This window comes from Cyanistes caeruleus, chromosome 25 (assembly GCF_971803275.1).
Source record: "Cyanistes caeruleus chromosome 25, bCyaCae1.hap1.1, whole genome shotgun sequence".
Taxonomy (NCBI): domain Eukaryota; kingdom Metazoa; phylum Chordata; class Aves; order Passeriformes; family Paridae; genus Cyanistes; species Cyanistes caeruleus.
Window position 1 is genome coordinate 2,671,573 of NC_141725.1, and position 16,389 is coordinate 2,687,961.

Genomic DNA, 16,389 nt, shown 5'->3' on the forward strand with positions numbered 1-16,389 from the left:
GGGGTTTGAAATGGAACATGTTTTCAAACTGAAATGTTTTCTTTATCTTTGTTTTGTTTTTAATCAGAATTTCATATGCCCCATCCCTGGCTGTGTCCGAGGCCAGGCTGGATGTGGCTTGGAACACCCTGGGACGGTGGAAGGAATAGCAGGGGGTGGAATGAGATGATTTTTAAAGTCTTTTCCAACCCAAACCATGCTGGATTCTGTGTTTCTCTGTTTGATTGATACAATTTCCTGCAAGAGGCCTGAGCTTACAGGGCAGAGCTTGGCCCTGTCCTCTTCCCCCTGTGCCCGGTGCCTCCCAGGAGTGCTGGGGAGCAGAGCTGGACCCACCCAAACCCAAAGAACTCCAGCTCTGGAATAACCTTGTCCCTGCTGATTTATGGAATCATTGAGGTTGGAATAGGCCTCCAAGATCATCAAGTCCAACCTTTGACCAAATCCCCTTGCCCACTAAACCACATCCTGAAGTGCCACATCTGCTCATGTTTTTAACATCTCCAGGAGTGGCGATTCCAGCACTGCCCTGGGCACCTTGCTCTGATGCCTGATAATCCTTTCCCTGAAGAAATTTCCCTTAAAATCCAATCTAAACCTCCCCTGGCCCAGCCTGAGGCCGTTCCCTCTCCTCCTGTCCCTGTTCCCTGGGAGCAGAGCCCGACCCCCCCGGCTGTCCCCTCCTGGCAGGGACTTGTGCAGAGCCACAAGGGCCCCCTGAGCCTCCTTTGCTCCAGGCTGAGCCCCTTTCCCAGCTCCCCCAGCCCCTCCTGGGGCTCCAGACCCTTCTCCAGCTCCATTCCCTTCCCTCTCATGCTCTACCACCACATTCCATCAAAACCAAACCTCTGGCCTGGCTCAGCTCTGCCCCACAGTGAAAGGACAGGAGATGTCATTAAACCCTGAGTGAATCTCAGCCTGGGCAAAGTGAGTGCTGTCCTCCCTGTCACCTCGGGTACTGCCCACGCCAGAAATGTTCCCTGGGCTGGTTTGGAGTGGTTTGGATGTGAACACACGGGTGAAATGACAACACCCAAAATCAGAAGCGTCCTTAACGCTGCCTTCTCTCCCTCCCAGGTACGACATCTGCATCTACAAGAACAAGCCCTGTGGCACCCTGGGTGAGTAGAATTCACCCCAGCAGCTCCCAGCAGCACACAGAGCTTTGGGAATGTGATGAGGGTGGGCTGTGTCATCCCTTTTCCAGCTCTGCCATCCCTTTCCCACCTGTTCCATCCTTTCCCACTGTGCCATCCCCTTTTGAGCTGTTCCATCCTTTCCCACCTGTGCCATCCCCTTCCCAGTGAAGGTGAACTCCTGCCCCAGCACCAGCAGCAGGACCAGGACCAGACCAGTGGTTTCCAGCCCCTCGTGCCTTCTGTGAACACTAAACCAGCACCCTGAGGTCGGCTGGGCCCGGAACTCTCCTCTGTTCCATCCCTGGGCCGGCTCCAGCCTGAGGATCCAGAACCACTCACATTTAGGGCTTGTCCGTGGCCTGCTGGAGCATTTCTGGCTGAGCAGGGGGAAATTCAGCTGTTTTGTGGTGGCTGTAAAGGGAGTTCTTTATTGACACTGTGAGACACAGCCGGACCCTGCAGCCCTCTCTGGCTGCTGCTCCTCCTTTGTCTCACCCAGCTCTAGACTGAGCAGGCAGGGAGGGATTTCTGCCCAGCCCTGGTGGGAGCTGGTGCATCTCTGAGGAGCCTGGGAGGGAGGCTGGAGGTGCTGCGATGGCTCAAATCGTTCCACTGGCACAGCCAGACCCTGCCCGGGGCAGTGCCACAGTTTGTGCTGCTGGGGTGGGCAGGAGGAATTTGCTGTCAAAATTCAGGGGCAATTTCAGCATCATCCAGTCCTCCAGATGAGCCGTGCTGGGTTCCTGGGAGGTGCCAGGCAGAGCCAAGGCTGGATCCTGGCTTGCTCAGCTCTCCATGGCCAAGTTTGGATGCCCCAGAGCTGGTGCAGCCCATCAGAGATTCCCCCACCAGGGCTGTGCCAAGGTCTGCTCCCCTTTGCACCATTTGGATACGAAATTCAGAGGATTTTGATCCTTCCTTAGCATTTCTGAGCCTGTCAGTGTTAATGCTGAGTGGCCATGCCCCGTTAGAGCCCACCCCAAAACCCAGTGGTGAGAAGGACCTGGCTGTGTTACTGAAGCACCTCAGGCACCCAGACACCCCCACGTCCCCTCAGCCACCCTGTGTGACAGCTGTGTCCCCTCTCCAGGCCTGGCCCCCGTGGGTGGGATGTGCGAGCGGGAGCGGAGCTGCAGCATCAACGAGGACATCGGGCTGGCCACGGCCTTCACCATCGCCCACGAGATCGGCCACACGTGAGTGCGGCCCCCCTGGTGCTCCTGCTGCCTCCTTCAGCGCCTGGAATCCCTTCCCTGGGCGCTCCAGGTGTGCCAGAGCCCGGCTGATCCCGCTCTGTGCCGTGGGGGTTTCCAGGTTTGGCATGAACCACGACGGGGTTGGCAACAGCTGCGGCTCGCGGGGGCAGGAGACGGCCAAGCTGATGGCTGCTCACATCACCATGAAAACCAACCCGTTCGTGTGGTCCACCTGCAGCAGGGATTACATCACCAGCTTCCTGGAGTAAGGAACACACCCCTCCCTGCCCTTCTTCCAGACTCCCCCAGTTTCTTCTGAGGAGGGGGGGAAAGCCAAAGCAAAGCCCCCAAATCCCCCAGCACCTCCTGTCTTGTCTCCCAGCACCTCATCCTGTCCCCAGAGTCACATTCTCTCCTTCCTTTAGCCCTTCCCCGTGGTTTTCCTGCCTGTTGAATGTCTAAACCCATTTATGTTGTGGCTGGGAGAGCTTTATTTGGGTTCCCCACGTCCAGGAACATCACAAATAGATCAGTCCCCGCTGGGGGAATTTGGCTGGTTCTGAAGTCCAGCCAGGAACTGCAGAGAAGGGTTGGTGTGGTGGGGAAGGAGGGTCTGGGACAGGATTGGGTCTGTGTGGGGCAGACACTTTCACCAGGCAGTGAGGATGAGTTTTCAGAGTGAATGAGCAAAGCAGGGCAAAGAATTTGGTTTTCTTTCCTTTAAAAAAGCACCTTTAGGATTCAGGAGAAGGGACAAGACAAGGGGGCGTGGATGCAAACTAAAAGAGAGCAGTTTGGATTGGATATTAGGAGGAATTTCTTTGTTGTGAGGGTGGGCAGGCCCTGGCACAGGGTGCCCAGAGCAGCTGGGGCTGCCCCTGGATCCCTGGCAGTGCCCAAGGCCAGGCTGGACGGGGCTTGGAGCAGCCTGGGATGGCAGAAGGTGTCCCTGCCATGGCAGGGGGGTGGAATGAGACAAGTTTTAAGGTCCCTCCCAACCCAAACCATGCTTCAGGCTCCTAAATCCCAGAGTTTCGAGGCTGTCACCATGCCAGAGTCAATCCCTTGTGCAGGGTTCAGGCAGCCCCTGGGTTTCTATCCCAAAGGAATCAGTTTGGATCCATTTTGCTGGGGTTTTTGTAGGACAGCAGCACTTGCTGAAGGAAGGAATGGGCAGGGCTGGAGGACAGACTGGGAGCAGCACAAGCATGGGGTCAGTGTGGGGGGAAGCCCCCAGGGAGTCTGGAGAGCAGAGCTCAGCTCCTGGAATGCAGCGAGAGGAGCAGCCAGGCTCTCCCCCAGGGGCTCCCTCTGTCCTGCCAGGCCTGGCCAAACCTCGTGGCTCAGCAGCAAATCCCACAGCTGGCAGCTGTGGCTGGGCCTGTCCCCACGCTGGTGACCTCGTGCAGGCAGTGAGGCTCGAGGCACGGCCAGGCTGCCTCGGCCTCTGCTGACCCCGAGCTCCTGGCAGCTTTGGAGGAGGATGGAGAGTTCATCCCCGCTCCTCGTGCTCCGTGCTGGCCATGCCAGAGCCTCCAGGAGCCTCCAGTGGGACATGGAGCGTGCAGGATTTGGGGCTGGGGGTGATGACAGCAGCCTTGATTTAGGGAGAGCTCAGAGAGCAGCCAGGAAAGGGGAGGGAAAGGAGTTTCTGGCTGAATTTGGATGCTCCTACGAAGCTCTGGCAAGCAGAGCTTGGGCTTGGAGAGGGGGGCTCTGGTTGCTTTCAGCTGAGGTTTCATGGCTGGGGGACAGGAGCAGCTCCTCTGCCCACCTGAGGGTTCTGGGCACATCTTCCTCCACTCTGCCATGGGACAGCCGCTGGCAACAGCCTGCAGAACGGCTGGAGCTGTGCCAGGGCTTGGGATGGATCTCAGGGCAAGGTTCTTCCCCCCGAGGCTGCTGGCACTGCCCAGGCTCCCCAGGGAATGGGCCCGGCCCCAAGGCTGCCAGAGCTCCAGGAGCGTTTGGACAGCGCTCTCAGGGATGCTCAGGGTGGGCTTGTTGGGGGGTCTGGGCACGAGCAAGGGCTGCACTGATCATCCCTGAGGGATCCAGCTCTGGATATTCCGGGATTCTATGAACCCTCATCAACACTTGCAGAGTTCCCTTGGAACCAGGGTGTGTTTCCCAGCCCGGGGCACACAGCTGGAAGCATTTCAGAGCATTTTCTCTTGCTCAGAGCAGACCCAGATTTGTCCCCTCAAGGCAGCCAAGCTCAGCTCCAGCCGAGCCGGGAGTGGCAGCTGCTGATCCCCCACCTCTCTCTGCCCTCAGCCTTTCTGAGCTCTGATTCTCCCTGTCTGGTTCCAGCTCCGGGATGGGATTGTGCCTGAACAACGCTCCTCCCAAGCAGGATTTCATCTACCCCACGGTGGCCCCGGGCCAGGCCTACGATGCCGACGAGCAGTGCCGCTTCCAGTACGGAGTCAAATCCCGCCAGTGTAAATACGGGGTAGAGAGCCTTCCTGCTTTACTATCGGTTCCCAGGGCCGGGGCAGGGAGGATGGGGGGAAGGAAAGGTCCATGGGGCTGTCCCTGCTGCCCACATGGCAGTCCTGCTCCAAAGCAGGGGCACTGCTGAGCTCCCGGTGGGCTCCGTGCTGTGCTCCCCTGGGACAGCGCACGGGAGGGCTTGTCCTGTCCATAAATGTTCCCAGCTCAGTTTGGGTCAGATTAACCCCATGGAAAAAGGGGATTTCTTGCCTCTTCCTTGGCTGCTGGTCCCCCTCATCCAGGCTCCCCTCTTTTTGTACAAGGATGTGTACAAATAATCCTTACCTGAATTCATTGTGCTGCTGATACAAACTCAGGAAGGGAAAAGTCTCTGTCCCAGGTGAGGTGAGGGATGGGCTGGAGGTTGCTGCCCACCCAACCCCTGTCCCTGCCACCTCACTGCCATCCCCTGGTTCTGAACCCAGGAAAACACTGAGAAAGGAAAGGCTGCTCCAGGAGAAAAGAGTTTTCCTGGATCTGAGCCTGGCACTTTGCTGTTGCCCTGAACATGGCCAAGGGTCTGCTGAGGGAACATCTGCATGGAGGGGCTGCTTGGAGCTCCTGAGAGCATCCACGCTCTTCCAGGGGAACGGAGGAGGCAGCAGTGGGATGCACTGGCAGCAGGGGCACACCTCTCCATGGACAGGGATTGGAAGGGGAGCCATCCCTGGACCTGTCCAAGGAGCGCCTGGATGTGGCACTCTGGGCTGGCTGAAAATTCGGGGGTCAGTCAAAAGTGGCACTGAGTGATCTCAGAGGTCTTTTCCAGCTCCAGTCCGTGCCCTGGGAAGCTGAGAAGGAGCAAACACGTGAGCTCAGGGCTCAGTTTCTCTGTCTCTGTGCAAAGCCCAGCCCAGCTCTGCCGTGGGAGTGCCCCGGTGTGAGCCAGGCTGTCACTGCCCAGCTCCTGGTGCTGCCACCAGCTCATCCTGGTGGGAAAAGGGCAAAGTTGGTGCCTTGAACAGGGCCGGGGGGCTCAGACATGGGGCAGGTGCAGCAGGAGCAGTCTGACTCCAAAGAACGTGCTCCTGGTGTCCCATGTCACCCACTGGGGTCTGTGCCCCTGCTCAGCTGAGCCAGAGGCAGGGAATGGGAGCTTGCCCATCTCCCAGTTCATCTTCAGCCCAGGCAGACACTCCTGTTCATATCCAAGGGTCACAAAAGATGTCCCTGGGTGACCCCTCCAGCCCTGCCGTGGTTTGTGAGAAACCCAGAGGGTGCCAGGGCTGGGCTGTGTGCAGGAAAACCTGGGTGGGCAGTGTGTGAGCCCTGTGTCCCTGGAAACAAACTCCAGAGCATCCCTTCCTCCAGGCCAGGGGAGGGGGAGACTGATGGGTGTAACGAGGATGGAGAAGGTCCCAGGCCAGGCTGGACCAGCCTTGGAGCAGCCTCATCTGGTGAAGGTGTCTAGGGTTGGAACAAGGTGATCTTTAAGGTCCCTTCCCACCCAAACCAACCCGTGATTCTCTGATTGAAGCTGGGAAGTCACCAGGAAGCCCTTGGTGACAGGGAGAAGGGGCTCCTGCTTCCCAGGAAGGACCCAGCCAGGTCACCCTGGCTCTGCCAGGGCATCACAAAGGGGTGGATGCCTGAAGGTGGGAAAGACTCTCCTTCCCCCAGGAGATGGGAGCCAAATTCCCTTTGCAGCTGCCATGCACAGCCCCTGGGGAGCCTCCCGGCCTTCCCTGTGCCAGCTCTCCCTGGGACACGGCTCTCCCAGCCCCGGGGGCTGCAGGAGATCAGAGCAATCCCCAGCTCATCCCTTCACCCTCCCACCACTGAGGATTCCCAGCCGCTGAGTCAGCCACAACTGGGGGATCCTCGCTGCTCTGGGGGCAGGAATGAGGGGATGGAAGGCTGGATCCAGCCCGGGGCGGGGATGGGGGTGAGGAATTTAGGGATGGAAGGCTGGATCCAACCCGGGGGATGAGGAATTTGGGGATGGAAGGCTGGATCCAGCCTGGGGGGTGAGGAATACGGGGATGGATCCAGCCCAGGGGCAGGAATGTGGGGATGGAAGGAGGGATCCAACCCCGGGGGGTCAGGAATTCAGGGATGGAAGGCTGGATCCAGCCCAGGGATTTGGGGATGGATCCAGCCCAGGCTGTCACCTCACTGGGACCCGCAGCCAGAGCTGTGCCCGCTGTGCCGCTGCTCCCCCAGGGCAGGAGGAGGCTGATGGTCCCTGTGCCAGGCAGGAACAGGAGCCAGAGTGTGCCCAGGGGCCAGGAATGCCCCTGGATTGTCAGGGATTGCCAGGATGTCCTGGCTCGTGTCGGGAATGGTGTGGCCAGCAGGACCAGCAGGGTAGGGACTGTCCCCTGTGCTGGCACTGCTGAGGCATCTCAAATCCTGGGAGCTGTTCTGGGACCCTCCTGACAAGAAGGACCTTGAGGGGCTGGAGCGTGTCCAGGGCAGGGAACGAAGCTGGGGAAGGGTCTGGAGCCCCAGGAGGGGCTGAGGGAGCTGGGAAAGGGGCTCAGCCTGGAGAAAAGGAGGCTCAGGGGGCCCTTCTGGCTCTGCACAAGTCCCTGCCAGGAGGGGACAGCCGGGGGGCTCAGTCTTGTCCAAGGTGACAAATGACAGGACACAAGGAAATGGCCTCGAGGTGCTCCAGGGTGGCTTTAGATTGGATATTAGGAATTTTTTTTCACTGAGAGGGTATTAAGGCATTGGAGGTGCTGCCCAGGGCATTGGTGGAGGTCCCATCCCTGAAAGTGTCCAAAAACGCGTGGACATGGTTTAGTGGTGGGCCTGGCAGTGCTGGGTTGATGGTTGCACTTGATCTTAGAGGGCTTTTCCAAGCTGAATTCCATGATTCCATGGCACTGGCACAGGCAGCAGGTGTGGCAGCTCAGGCTCTGCTCCCCATCTCAGGACAGCTTCTGTCACTGACACTGAACCTGGTTAACATTTTGGATAACCTCAGCCATGGCAAGCTGCTCCTGAAAAACAGCGAGATTTCCATGGGTTGTTTCAGTAGGAGCAGGAGCAGGATGGGGATGGGGCAGGAAACTCAGGGAATGAGATTTTAGGGGTCACTTTGCAGTTCACAGGTGATTGAGTGCCACAGGAGATGGGAAGGGCCTGGACTTTCTGATTTCACTTTTGGGTGGGTCCTGAGACAGCCAAGGGAAGATTTTTGTTTGCTGGAGCTCTGAGAGGTCAGGATTGGCTGAAGCTCAGGATCTGTGGCCCAGGAAAACTCCTGGAAAGAGGTCTGGAGTCACCCAGTGGACACAACTGCACTGAGCAGACACTGAGAGGTGCCCAGTTCTGTAAGGGCTGTTTTAGTACCTGGCATTATTTTATTATATTTATTGTATTTATTGTATTTATTATATTTATTGTACTTATATTTATAATATTTAATACATTATATATAATATATTTCCTATTGAACATATTGTATATGATATATGATATATTATATATGATATATTATATATTGTTGTATATTATATATTATATATTATATATTATATATTATATATTATATATTATATATTATATTGTATTATAATATTTATTATATTATAGCTCTAAAAATTCCAGAGGAATCTTTGGGATTCTTAGGCTGGCTGGTGATGGCCAGGACCCTGGTGTGTCACTGTGAGCAGGGACATTCCAGCTGTGCCCTGGATGCTCACAGGGAGCCCCAGAGGCAGCTCTGGATCCACCTGGCTTTGGGATGCTCGTGGCAGGAGCCAGGAATGGGCTCGGCCTGATGAAGAACTGGGAACATCCCTGGGAAGAGGGGTGAGGACAAGGACAGTGGGATTGGCTCAGGTGTCACCGAGGTGCCCAAGGAGAGGTGACCCCTGAGGCACAGGGAACCTCCAGGGAGCCCCAGAGGTGCTTAGGCTGAGCCCAGGGAATCCCAGTGCTTAGGCTGAGCTCAGGGAATCCCAGTGCTTAGGCTGAGCTCAGGGAATCCCAGTGCTTAGGCTGAGCCCACGGAATCCCAGTATTTAGGCTGATCTTAGGGAATCCCAGTATTTAGGCTGAGCTTAGGGAAACCCAGTGCTTAGACTGAGCCCAGAGGAGGGGGACAGCTCTCAGTGGCCTTGGGGTGAGTGCAGCTGGCAGGGTTTGAGCTGACGTTGTCCCCAACATGCTGAGGACACTCCGTGTCCCCTGTCCCCTGTCCCACCCCGCTGGTGCCTCCAGGACCTGACGCTGCCCCTGGCACAGCAAATCCTGATCTGGGTTTGGTTTCTCTCTCCTCCCTGCCCCTGTGTGCCCCCAAATCTCCCTCTCTGCAGGAAGTGTGCAGCGAGCTGTGGTGCCTGAGCAAGAGCAACCGCTGCATCACCAACAGCATCCCCGCGGCCGAGGGCACCATCTGCCAAACCAACACCATCGACAAGGGGGTAAGGCAGCCTGGGCACTGCAGGGAGCTGCCAGGGAGGGCTTGGATCCCTTTCCCAGCAAAAACCGGGATTATTGTTCACTCTGGGGGCGTGGAGTTGATTTAGGAGCGCCCAGCAGCCTGTCCAGCCCTGAGCCCGAGCCCAGAGGTGCCCTGGAGGGAGGATGGGATGGGCCAAAGAACCCAGAAATCACCCCAGAGTCCAGCTCTGAGCTCAGCTGAGCACTGCTGGAATGGGGAATGTGGAATGGGGAATGAATTTGGAAATGTGGAATGTGGAATAGGGAATGTGGAATGTGAAATGTGGAATATGGAATGTGGAATAGGGAATATGGAATATGGAATGTGGAAATGTGGAATATGAAATATGGAATGTGGAATAGGGAACAGGGAATATGAATCTGGAATGTGGAAATGTGGAATATGAAATATGGAATGTGGAATGTGGAACAGGGAATATGGAATATGGAATGTGGAACAGGAAATATGAATCTGGAATGTGGAAATGTGGAATATGAAATATGGAATGTGGAATATGGATTTTGGGAATGTGGAATATGGACTGTGGAATGTGGATTGTGAAATATGAAATGTGGAATGTGGAAGGTGCAATGTGGAATGCAGGGTATGGAATATGGAATGTGGAATATGGAAAATGGAATATGGAATGTGGAATGTGGAAGGTGCAATGTGGAATATGGAATATGGGAATGTGGATTGTGAAATATGGAATATGGAATATGGAATGTGGGAATATGGAATACAGAATGTGGAGTGTGGAATATGGAATATGGAATGGGAAATCCCTGCTCCAGTGAGATTCTTGGTGCCACCCCTGAGGCACAGCTGGTGACCTCAGGCAGTGCCATGTCCTTAGGCGAACCCCTCGTGCTCAGGTCTGCTGGCATCTCCTGGCTGAGGAAAGGGATGGTTTATTCCCAGTTTTCTCAGATTTTTGCTTTCAGAGGAACTTGGGGAAAACAAGCTATGATGAAACCTGGGGTTTTTTACAGCTGGAAAGGGAGGGCAGGATTTTCCCTGCCCATGAATTTTGCCTTGATTGATCCCTGCTCCTCCTACACCCGTTTTCCTGATCAAACAAAGAGCCTTTGCACACTGTGGAATGACAATGGAGAATCGGGGCTGGGACATTTCCCATTCCACTAGAAGAAAAGTAATTCCCAAGAAACATTCCAGACCCTTAGGAAGCTGGAGGAGCTGGTGTGCAGTGGGAGATGATGGCTCTGACAAATCTTTGCTCATTTTAGTTCTGCTGGGAATTGGGGCAGAGAGGAGCAGAGAGCACCCAGGGCTGCACATCCCTCCTGCTGCACACTCACACCGACTGTGGCACTTCTTTTCCCTCCTTCCATGGCTTTTCCCAGCTTTTCCCACTTTTAAATATCTCTTTTTCCCCCACTTTGTGACTGCTTTTTGACCAGGGTTCTTCAAAAGCCTTGAGGGAAGGGAGGTGAAGCAGTCACAGCCCCCAGGATTAACAGGAGCTGCTCCCTGTGAGGATCCTGGCTCACTTTGAACCCCCAGTTACCTTCCTGTGCTTTTCCTTTTGGATCCATTCACTCTCTGGAAGTGATTTGATGGCCCTGGGTGGAAGAAAATGCACTTTTATGTGAAGTTCTGTCCCCAGCTGGAGCTCCTGGGGTGAGCCCCAGACCTCAGCCCTCGGCTGGAGCTCTCCAAGGTCTCCCCTGGCTTCTCCCTTTGCCCTGGGGAGAGCAGACAGAGGGATCAGGGAATTTAAAGTATGAAATATTAAAGGAGAGAGAAAATTCCTGTGCTCTGCCAGCCAGTGTGGGGGCAGGCTGAGCCAAGCTCTGCTGTGCCCACATCTCTGGGATTTCCTCCTCCCAAATCCTCCTTTTTTGAATTAATCCATCTGTGACTGTCATGGCTTCATCTGTCCTTCCCCTAGAACCCACAGAGGCATTTTTATCTCCTTTTGCCCAGCTTTTCCCACTTTTAAATGTCCCTTTTCCCCCAACGAAGGGAAGGGAAGGGAAGGGAAGGGAAGGGAAGGGAAGGGAAGGGAAGGGAAGGGAAGGGAAGGGAAGGGAAGGGAAGGGAAGGGAAGGGAAGGGAAGGGAAGGGAAGGGAAGGGAAGGGAAGGGAAGGGAAGGGAAGGGAAGGGAAGGGAAGGGAAGGGAAGGGAAGGGAAGGGAAGGGAAGGGAAGGGAAGGGAAGGGAAGGGAAGGGAAGGGAAGGGAAGGGAAGGGAAGGGAAGGGAAGGGAAGGGAAGGGAAGGGAAGGGAAGGGAAGGGAAGGGAAGGGAAGGGAAGGGAAGGGAAGGGAAGGGAAGGGAAGGGAAGGGAAGGGAAGGGAAGGGAAGGGAAGGGAAGGGAAGGGAAGGGAAGGGAAGGGAAGAAGGGGCCCCCAGGACTCATTTGAGCTAGTCCCAGGAATATTGTGAGGTACCCAGGCTGTGCCTGCAGAGCATCTTCTGCACATGGGCTCCCCCTTTGGAGAGGTGCTGGTGCTCCCAGGGATCGTGAGCTGGGATTCCTGGGAAGCCACCGTGCGTTTTTCCCAGCTGCCCATGCACAGTTGGCTCAGGAGGAGCAGGGAGAGGCTGTGCCAGCAGCTCCAGGGTGGGTTCCCAGCCCCTGGAAGGAGCACACAGCACTTTCTTCCTTCCTGGGATTATCTCAGCCCCCGGGGCTCTGTGTCCGGCACGGTGCCCGGAGAGCGGCGGCTCTGGCACCGTCCCACCCTCCCATCCCTGGGGACTGCAGGGGCTGTGGGACACGGGCCAGGCCTGAGGAAATATTTCACAGGCAAATTTCCATGAGCATCTGTCTCCCAGTAGGATGGGGATTCTGTAGGGATCCTCAGCACAGCAATGACACAACAACGCTGATATTAAAATTCAAACTTTATTTGAACACGAGCCCTTTGCTGATCAGGACATTTTGGACACAGGAACCACAGCCTGAGCTCCCAGTACACACAGAACTCCCTCTGTCCTGGCAGTGGCTGTGTCCGTGTCCCCCAGGGATCCTGGCCCTGCCCAGCAGCAGCAGCTGCAACCCAAGATCACCTGAAATTCTGCCGAGGGCTTTTATAAGATGTGAGGTGTGGGCCCCAGGACCTCTTTAGAGAAGAATCCCAGACTGGTTTGGGTTGGGAGGGACCTTAAAGCTCCTCCAGTGCCACCCCTGCCATGGCAGGGACACCTCCCACCATCCCAGGCTGCTCCAAGCCCCGTCCAGCCTGGCCTTGGGCACTGCCAGGGATCCAGGGGCAGCCACAGCTGCTCTAGGCACCCTGTGGGATGTGACCCCTCACCATCCTCCCAGGATGGTGCCACGGGGGCTGGGCTGGGGGCCCTGGGCCCACTGACCAGGAGGAGAGACGAGCGCCCTTTCCCTCGGAGAATTTGGCTCTGGTGCAGCTCCAAGCTCAGATTCCCGGCCTTGCGCTGGCTCCGAGTCCGGTGGCGGCTCTGGGAGAAGGAGCCGCCGTGCCCGGGGTGTGCCACGTTCTGTGTCCCCGCAGTGGTGCTACAAGAGGGAGTGTGTGCCCTTCGGGACGCGGCCGGAGGGCGTGGACGGAGCCTGGGGGTCCTGGTCCTCGTGGGGCGAGTGCAGCCGGACGTGCGGCGGTGGCGTGTCCTCGTCCGTGCGCCACTGCGACAGCCCCAGGTACGCTCGGGGCTGTCAGGGCAGGGGGGAAGGCAGGGCCAGGGGTCTCTGTTGTGCCCCAGCTGCTGTGGGGAAGGGGATTTGTCAGCTTCAGGCTTCCCTGCCCCGAGCCCTGGCAGTGCCTGAGGTGAGGAGTGGAGAGAGAAGGATGGAGAGCAAAGCTGGCACAGATGGCACTGCCTGAGGACACAGGAGCCCTCCCAGCTCCCAGCTGGAGAATTTGCTCTCCCAGCAATTCCTGCCCCTTCCAGCCATGCGTTTTTGGGAGGGCGGTGGGGGGAGGAAAGGGAGCAAGAGAAGGAAAAGCAGCCTCAGGCCATTCCCAGTAGAGCAGGCACATCATCCTGTCAAAGATCCTGATAATAATCCGCTCCTCCAGTGCCACCCCAGCCCTGTGCATGTCCCTTCGTGTCACCTGAGCGTCAGTGACAGCTCCACTCAGAGAAAGCTGGGCCTGTTTCCATTTCAGGAATGGCTCCTGGAAAGTTTGGCAGGTTTTGAATGCCTTTGTCCAGCCCTGTGCTCTGCCTTGGTGTTGGGGCTGCAGCACAGCCCCAAACCCTCTGTGCAAAACCCACTGAGCACTTGGGGGGAGATTTTAGGGGCTGCACTCCAGAAATGCCCAGGCAGGATCTGTGTTTGTGGCAGAGCAGGGTTGGGAAAAGCCACCTGGGGCAGCCACTCCAAGCTCCTCGGGGTAAAATCCTGCCCCAAACAGTGCCTGGGGCTGTTCAGCATCTCCTTCACTCTTTGGCAGGCCCACCATCGGAGGGAAATACTGCCTGGGAGAGAGGAAACGCTACCGCTCCTGCAACACCGACGTGAGTGTGCCGGGATGGGAGGGATGGAGGAGGGGGATCAGCCCTGTCCCGGTGGGATCAGCCCTGTCCCAGGGGGATCAGCCCTGTCCCAGGGGGATCAGCCCTGTCCCAGTGGGATCAGCCCTGTCCCAGTGGGATCAGCCCTGTCCCAGGGGGATCAGCCCTGTCCCAGGGGGATCAGCCCTGTCCCAGGGGGATCAGCCCTGTCCCAGGGGGATCAGCCCTGTCCCAGGGGGATCAGCCCTGTCCCAACGGGATCAGCCCTGTCCCAACGGGATCAGCCCTGTCCCAACGGGATCAGCCCTGTCCCAGTGGGATCAGCTCTGTCCCAATGGGATCAGCCCTGTCCCAGGGGGATCAGCCCTGTCCCAACGGGATCAGCCCTGTTCATGTGGGATCGGCCCTGTCCCAGGGGGATCAGCCCTGTCCCAGGGGGATCAGCCCTGTCCCAATGGGATCAGCCCTGTCCCAACGGGATCAGCCCTGTCCCAACGGGATCAGCCCTGTCCCAGTGGGATCAGCCCTGTCCCAGTGGGATCAGCCCTGTCCCAGTGGGATCAGCCCTGTCCCACTGGGATCAGCCCTGTCCCAGTGGGATCAGCCCTGTCCCAGGGGGATCAGCCCTGTCCCAGTGGGATCAGCCCTGTCCCAGGGGGATCAGCCCTGTCCCAACGGGATCAGCCCTGTCCCAATGGGATCAGCCCTGTCCCAATGGGATCAGCCCTGTCCCAGTGGGATCAGCCCTGTCCCAGTGGGATCAGCCCTGTCCCAGTGGGATCAGCCCTGTCCCAACGGGATCAGCCCTGTCCCAGTGGGATCAGCCCTGTCCCAGTGGGATCAGCCCTGTCCCAACGGGATCAGCCCTGTCCCAGTGGGATCAGCCCTGTCCCAGTGGGATCAGCCCTGTCCCAACGGGATCAGCCCTGTCCCAACGGGATCAGCCCTGTCCCAGTGGGATCAGCCCTGTCCCAATGGGATCAGCCCTGTCCCAATGGGATCAGCCCTGTTCATGTGGGATCAGCCCTGTCCCAATGGGATCAGCCCTGTCCCAGTGGGATCAGCCCTGTCCCGATGGGATCAGCCCTGTCCCAATGGGATCAGCCCTGTCCCAATGGGACCAGCCCTGTCCCAACGGGATCAGCCCTGTCCCAATGGGATCAGCCCTGTTCATGTGGGATCAGCCCTGTCCCAGTGGGATCAGCCCTGTCCCAACGGGATCAGCCCTGTCCCAATGGGATCAGCCCTGTCCCAATGGGATCAGCCCTGTCCCAACAGGATCAGCCCTGTCCCAATGGGATCAGCCCTGTTCATGTGGGATCAGCCCTGTCCCAATGGGATCAGCCCTGTCCCAGTGGGATCAGCCCTGTCCCAGGGGGATCAGCCCTGTCCCAGGGGGATCAGCCCTGTCCCAATGGGATCGGCCCTGTCCCAATGGGATCAGCCCTGTCCCAATGGGATCAGCCCTGTCCCAATGGGATCAGCCCTGTCCCAACAGGATCAGCCCTGTCCCAGTGGGATCAGCCCTGTCCCACTGGGATCAGCCCTGTCCCAATGGGATCAGCCCTGTCCCAGGGGGATCAGCCCTGTCCCAACAGGATCAGCCCTGTCCCAATGGGATCAGCCCTGTCCCAACGGGATCAGCCCTGTCCCAGTGGGATCAGCCCTGTCCCAACGGGATCAGCCCTGTCCCAATGGGATCAGCCCTGTTCATGTGGGATCAGCCCTGTCCCAACAGGATCAGCCCTGTCCCAATGGGATAAACCCTGTTCATGTGGGATGATCCCTGCCCAGATTGGGATGTGCCCTTCCCGGGTTAAATAAACCCTGCCCGGGTGGGATGAGCCCTCTCTGGTTGGGATTAACCCTGTCCGGGTCGGGTTGAGCCCTCTCCGGGTTGAATGAGCCCTTTCAGGATGGGATGAGCCCTCCCCACGCAGGTGCGGGGTGCTCTGTGCAGCCGGGGGAGGAGGAGGAGGAGGAGGAGGAGGAGGAGGAGGCTGGGTGGGGTGTGCTGACAGCGATCCCATTCCCATGCAGGACCAGGCAGGTGGGAGCTCCAGGGGTGGGTGGGCTGCAGGGACCTGCAGGGCTTGTGGATCCAGAGGGGCCCGAGGATGAGGAGGGAAAGGAGGGGAGACAGAGGATTCCAGCTCTGCCAAGCCTCCCCCAGACTGCTCAGGTGAGAGCAGCTCAAGGGAGGCTGAGGCTTAAACCTCGAAGATTGACAGGGAAAATCTGCAGTGAGGGGATGCTCAGTGAAGCTTTGGACCCGGAGAATTGTGGCTTTAACAGCCACGGGCTGCTGGTGAGGGAAACAGATGGGTCCTGTTCCTTCCCTGGGCTTTGCACTGGGTTTTGAGGGATTGCTCCCAAAATCAGGAGGGGTCAGAGCTCCTGGGGCCCCTCCTCGTGCTCTTGGTCTTTAAATCGTGTCTGGCTTTGCAGGAGGGACTGTCCTGACACCTTGTAGCAGTGTCAGGGCTGGTGGCAGTGTCCCAGTGTCAGGGCTGGTGGCAGTGTCCCAGTGTCAGGGCTGGTGGCTGTGTCCCAGGGGGCTGGTGGCCCTGTCCCAGGGGGCTGGTGGCCGGGTCCCAGGGGCTGGTGGCCCTGTCCCAGTGTCAGGGATGGTAGCCCTGTCCCAGAGGGGCTGGTGGCCCTGTCCCAGTGTCAGAGCTGGTGGCCCTGTCCCAGTGTCAAGGCTGGTGG

General features: G+C 57.7%; 1 protein-coding gene across 2 annotated transcripts in view; it reads left to right on the forward strand.

Annotated features, from left to right (window-relative positions):
- The window catches only part of ADAMTS10 (ADAM metallopeptidase with thrombospondin type 1 motif 10), a 64,803-nt gene that overhangs the window by 33,842 nt on the left and 14,572 nt on the right, over positions 1 to 16,389 (forward strand). For both annotated transcript variants that reach the window (XM_086862355.1, XM_086862356.1), the window contains exons 8-14: positions 1,078 to 1,121; positions 2,230 to 2,335; positions 2,454 to 2,600; positions 4,649 to 4,790; positions 9,097 to 9,204; positions 12,717 to 12,862; positions 13,620 to 13,683. In XM_086862355.1, coding sequence (XP_086718481.1) covers positions 1,078 to 1,121; positions 2,230 to 2,335; positions 2,454 to 2,600; positions 4,649 to 4,790; positions 9,097 to 9,204; positions 12,717 to 12,862; positions 13,620 to 13,683 — 757 coding nt within the window. The remainder of the gene's footprint in view (positions 1 to 1,077; positions 1,122 to 2,229; positions 2,336 to 2,453; positions 2,601 to 4,648; positions 4,791 to 9,096; positions 9,205 to 12,716; positions 12,863 to 13,619; positions 13,684 to 16,389) is intronic.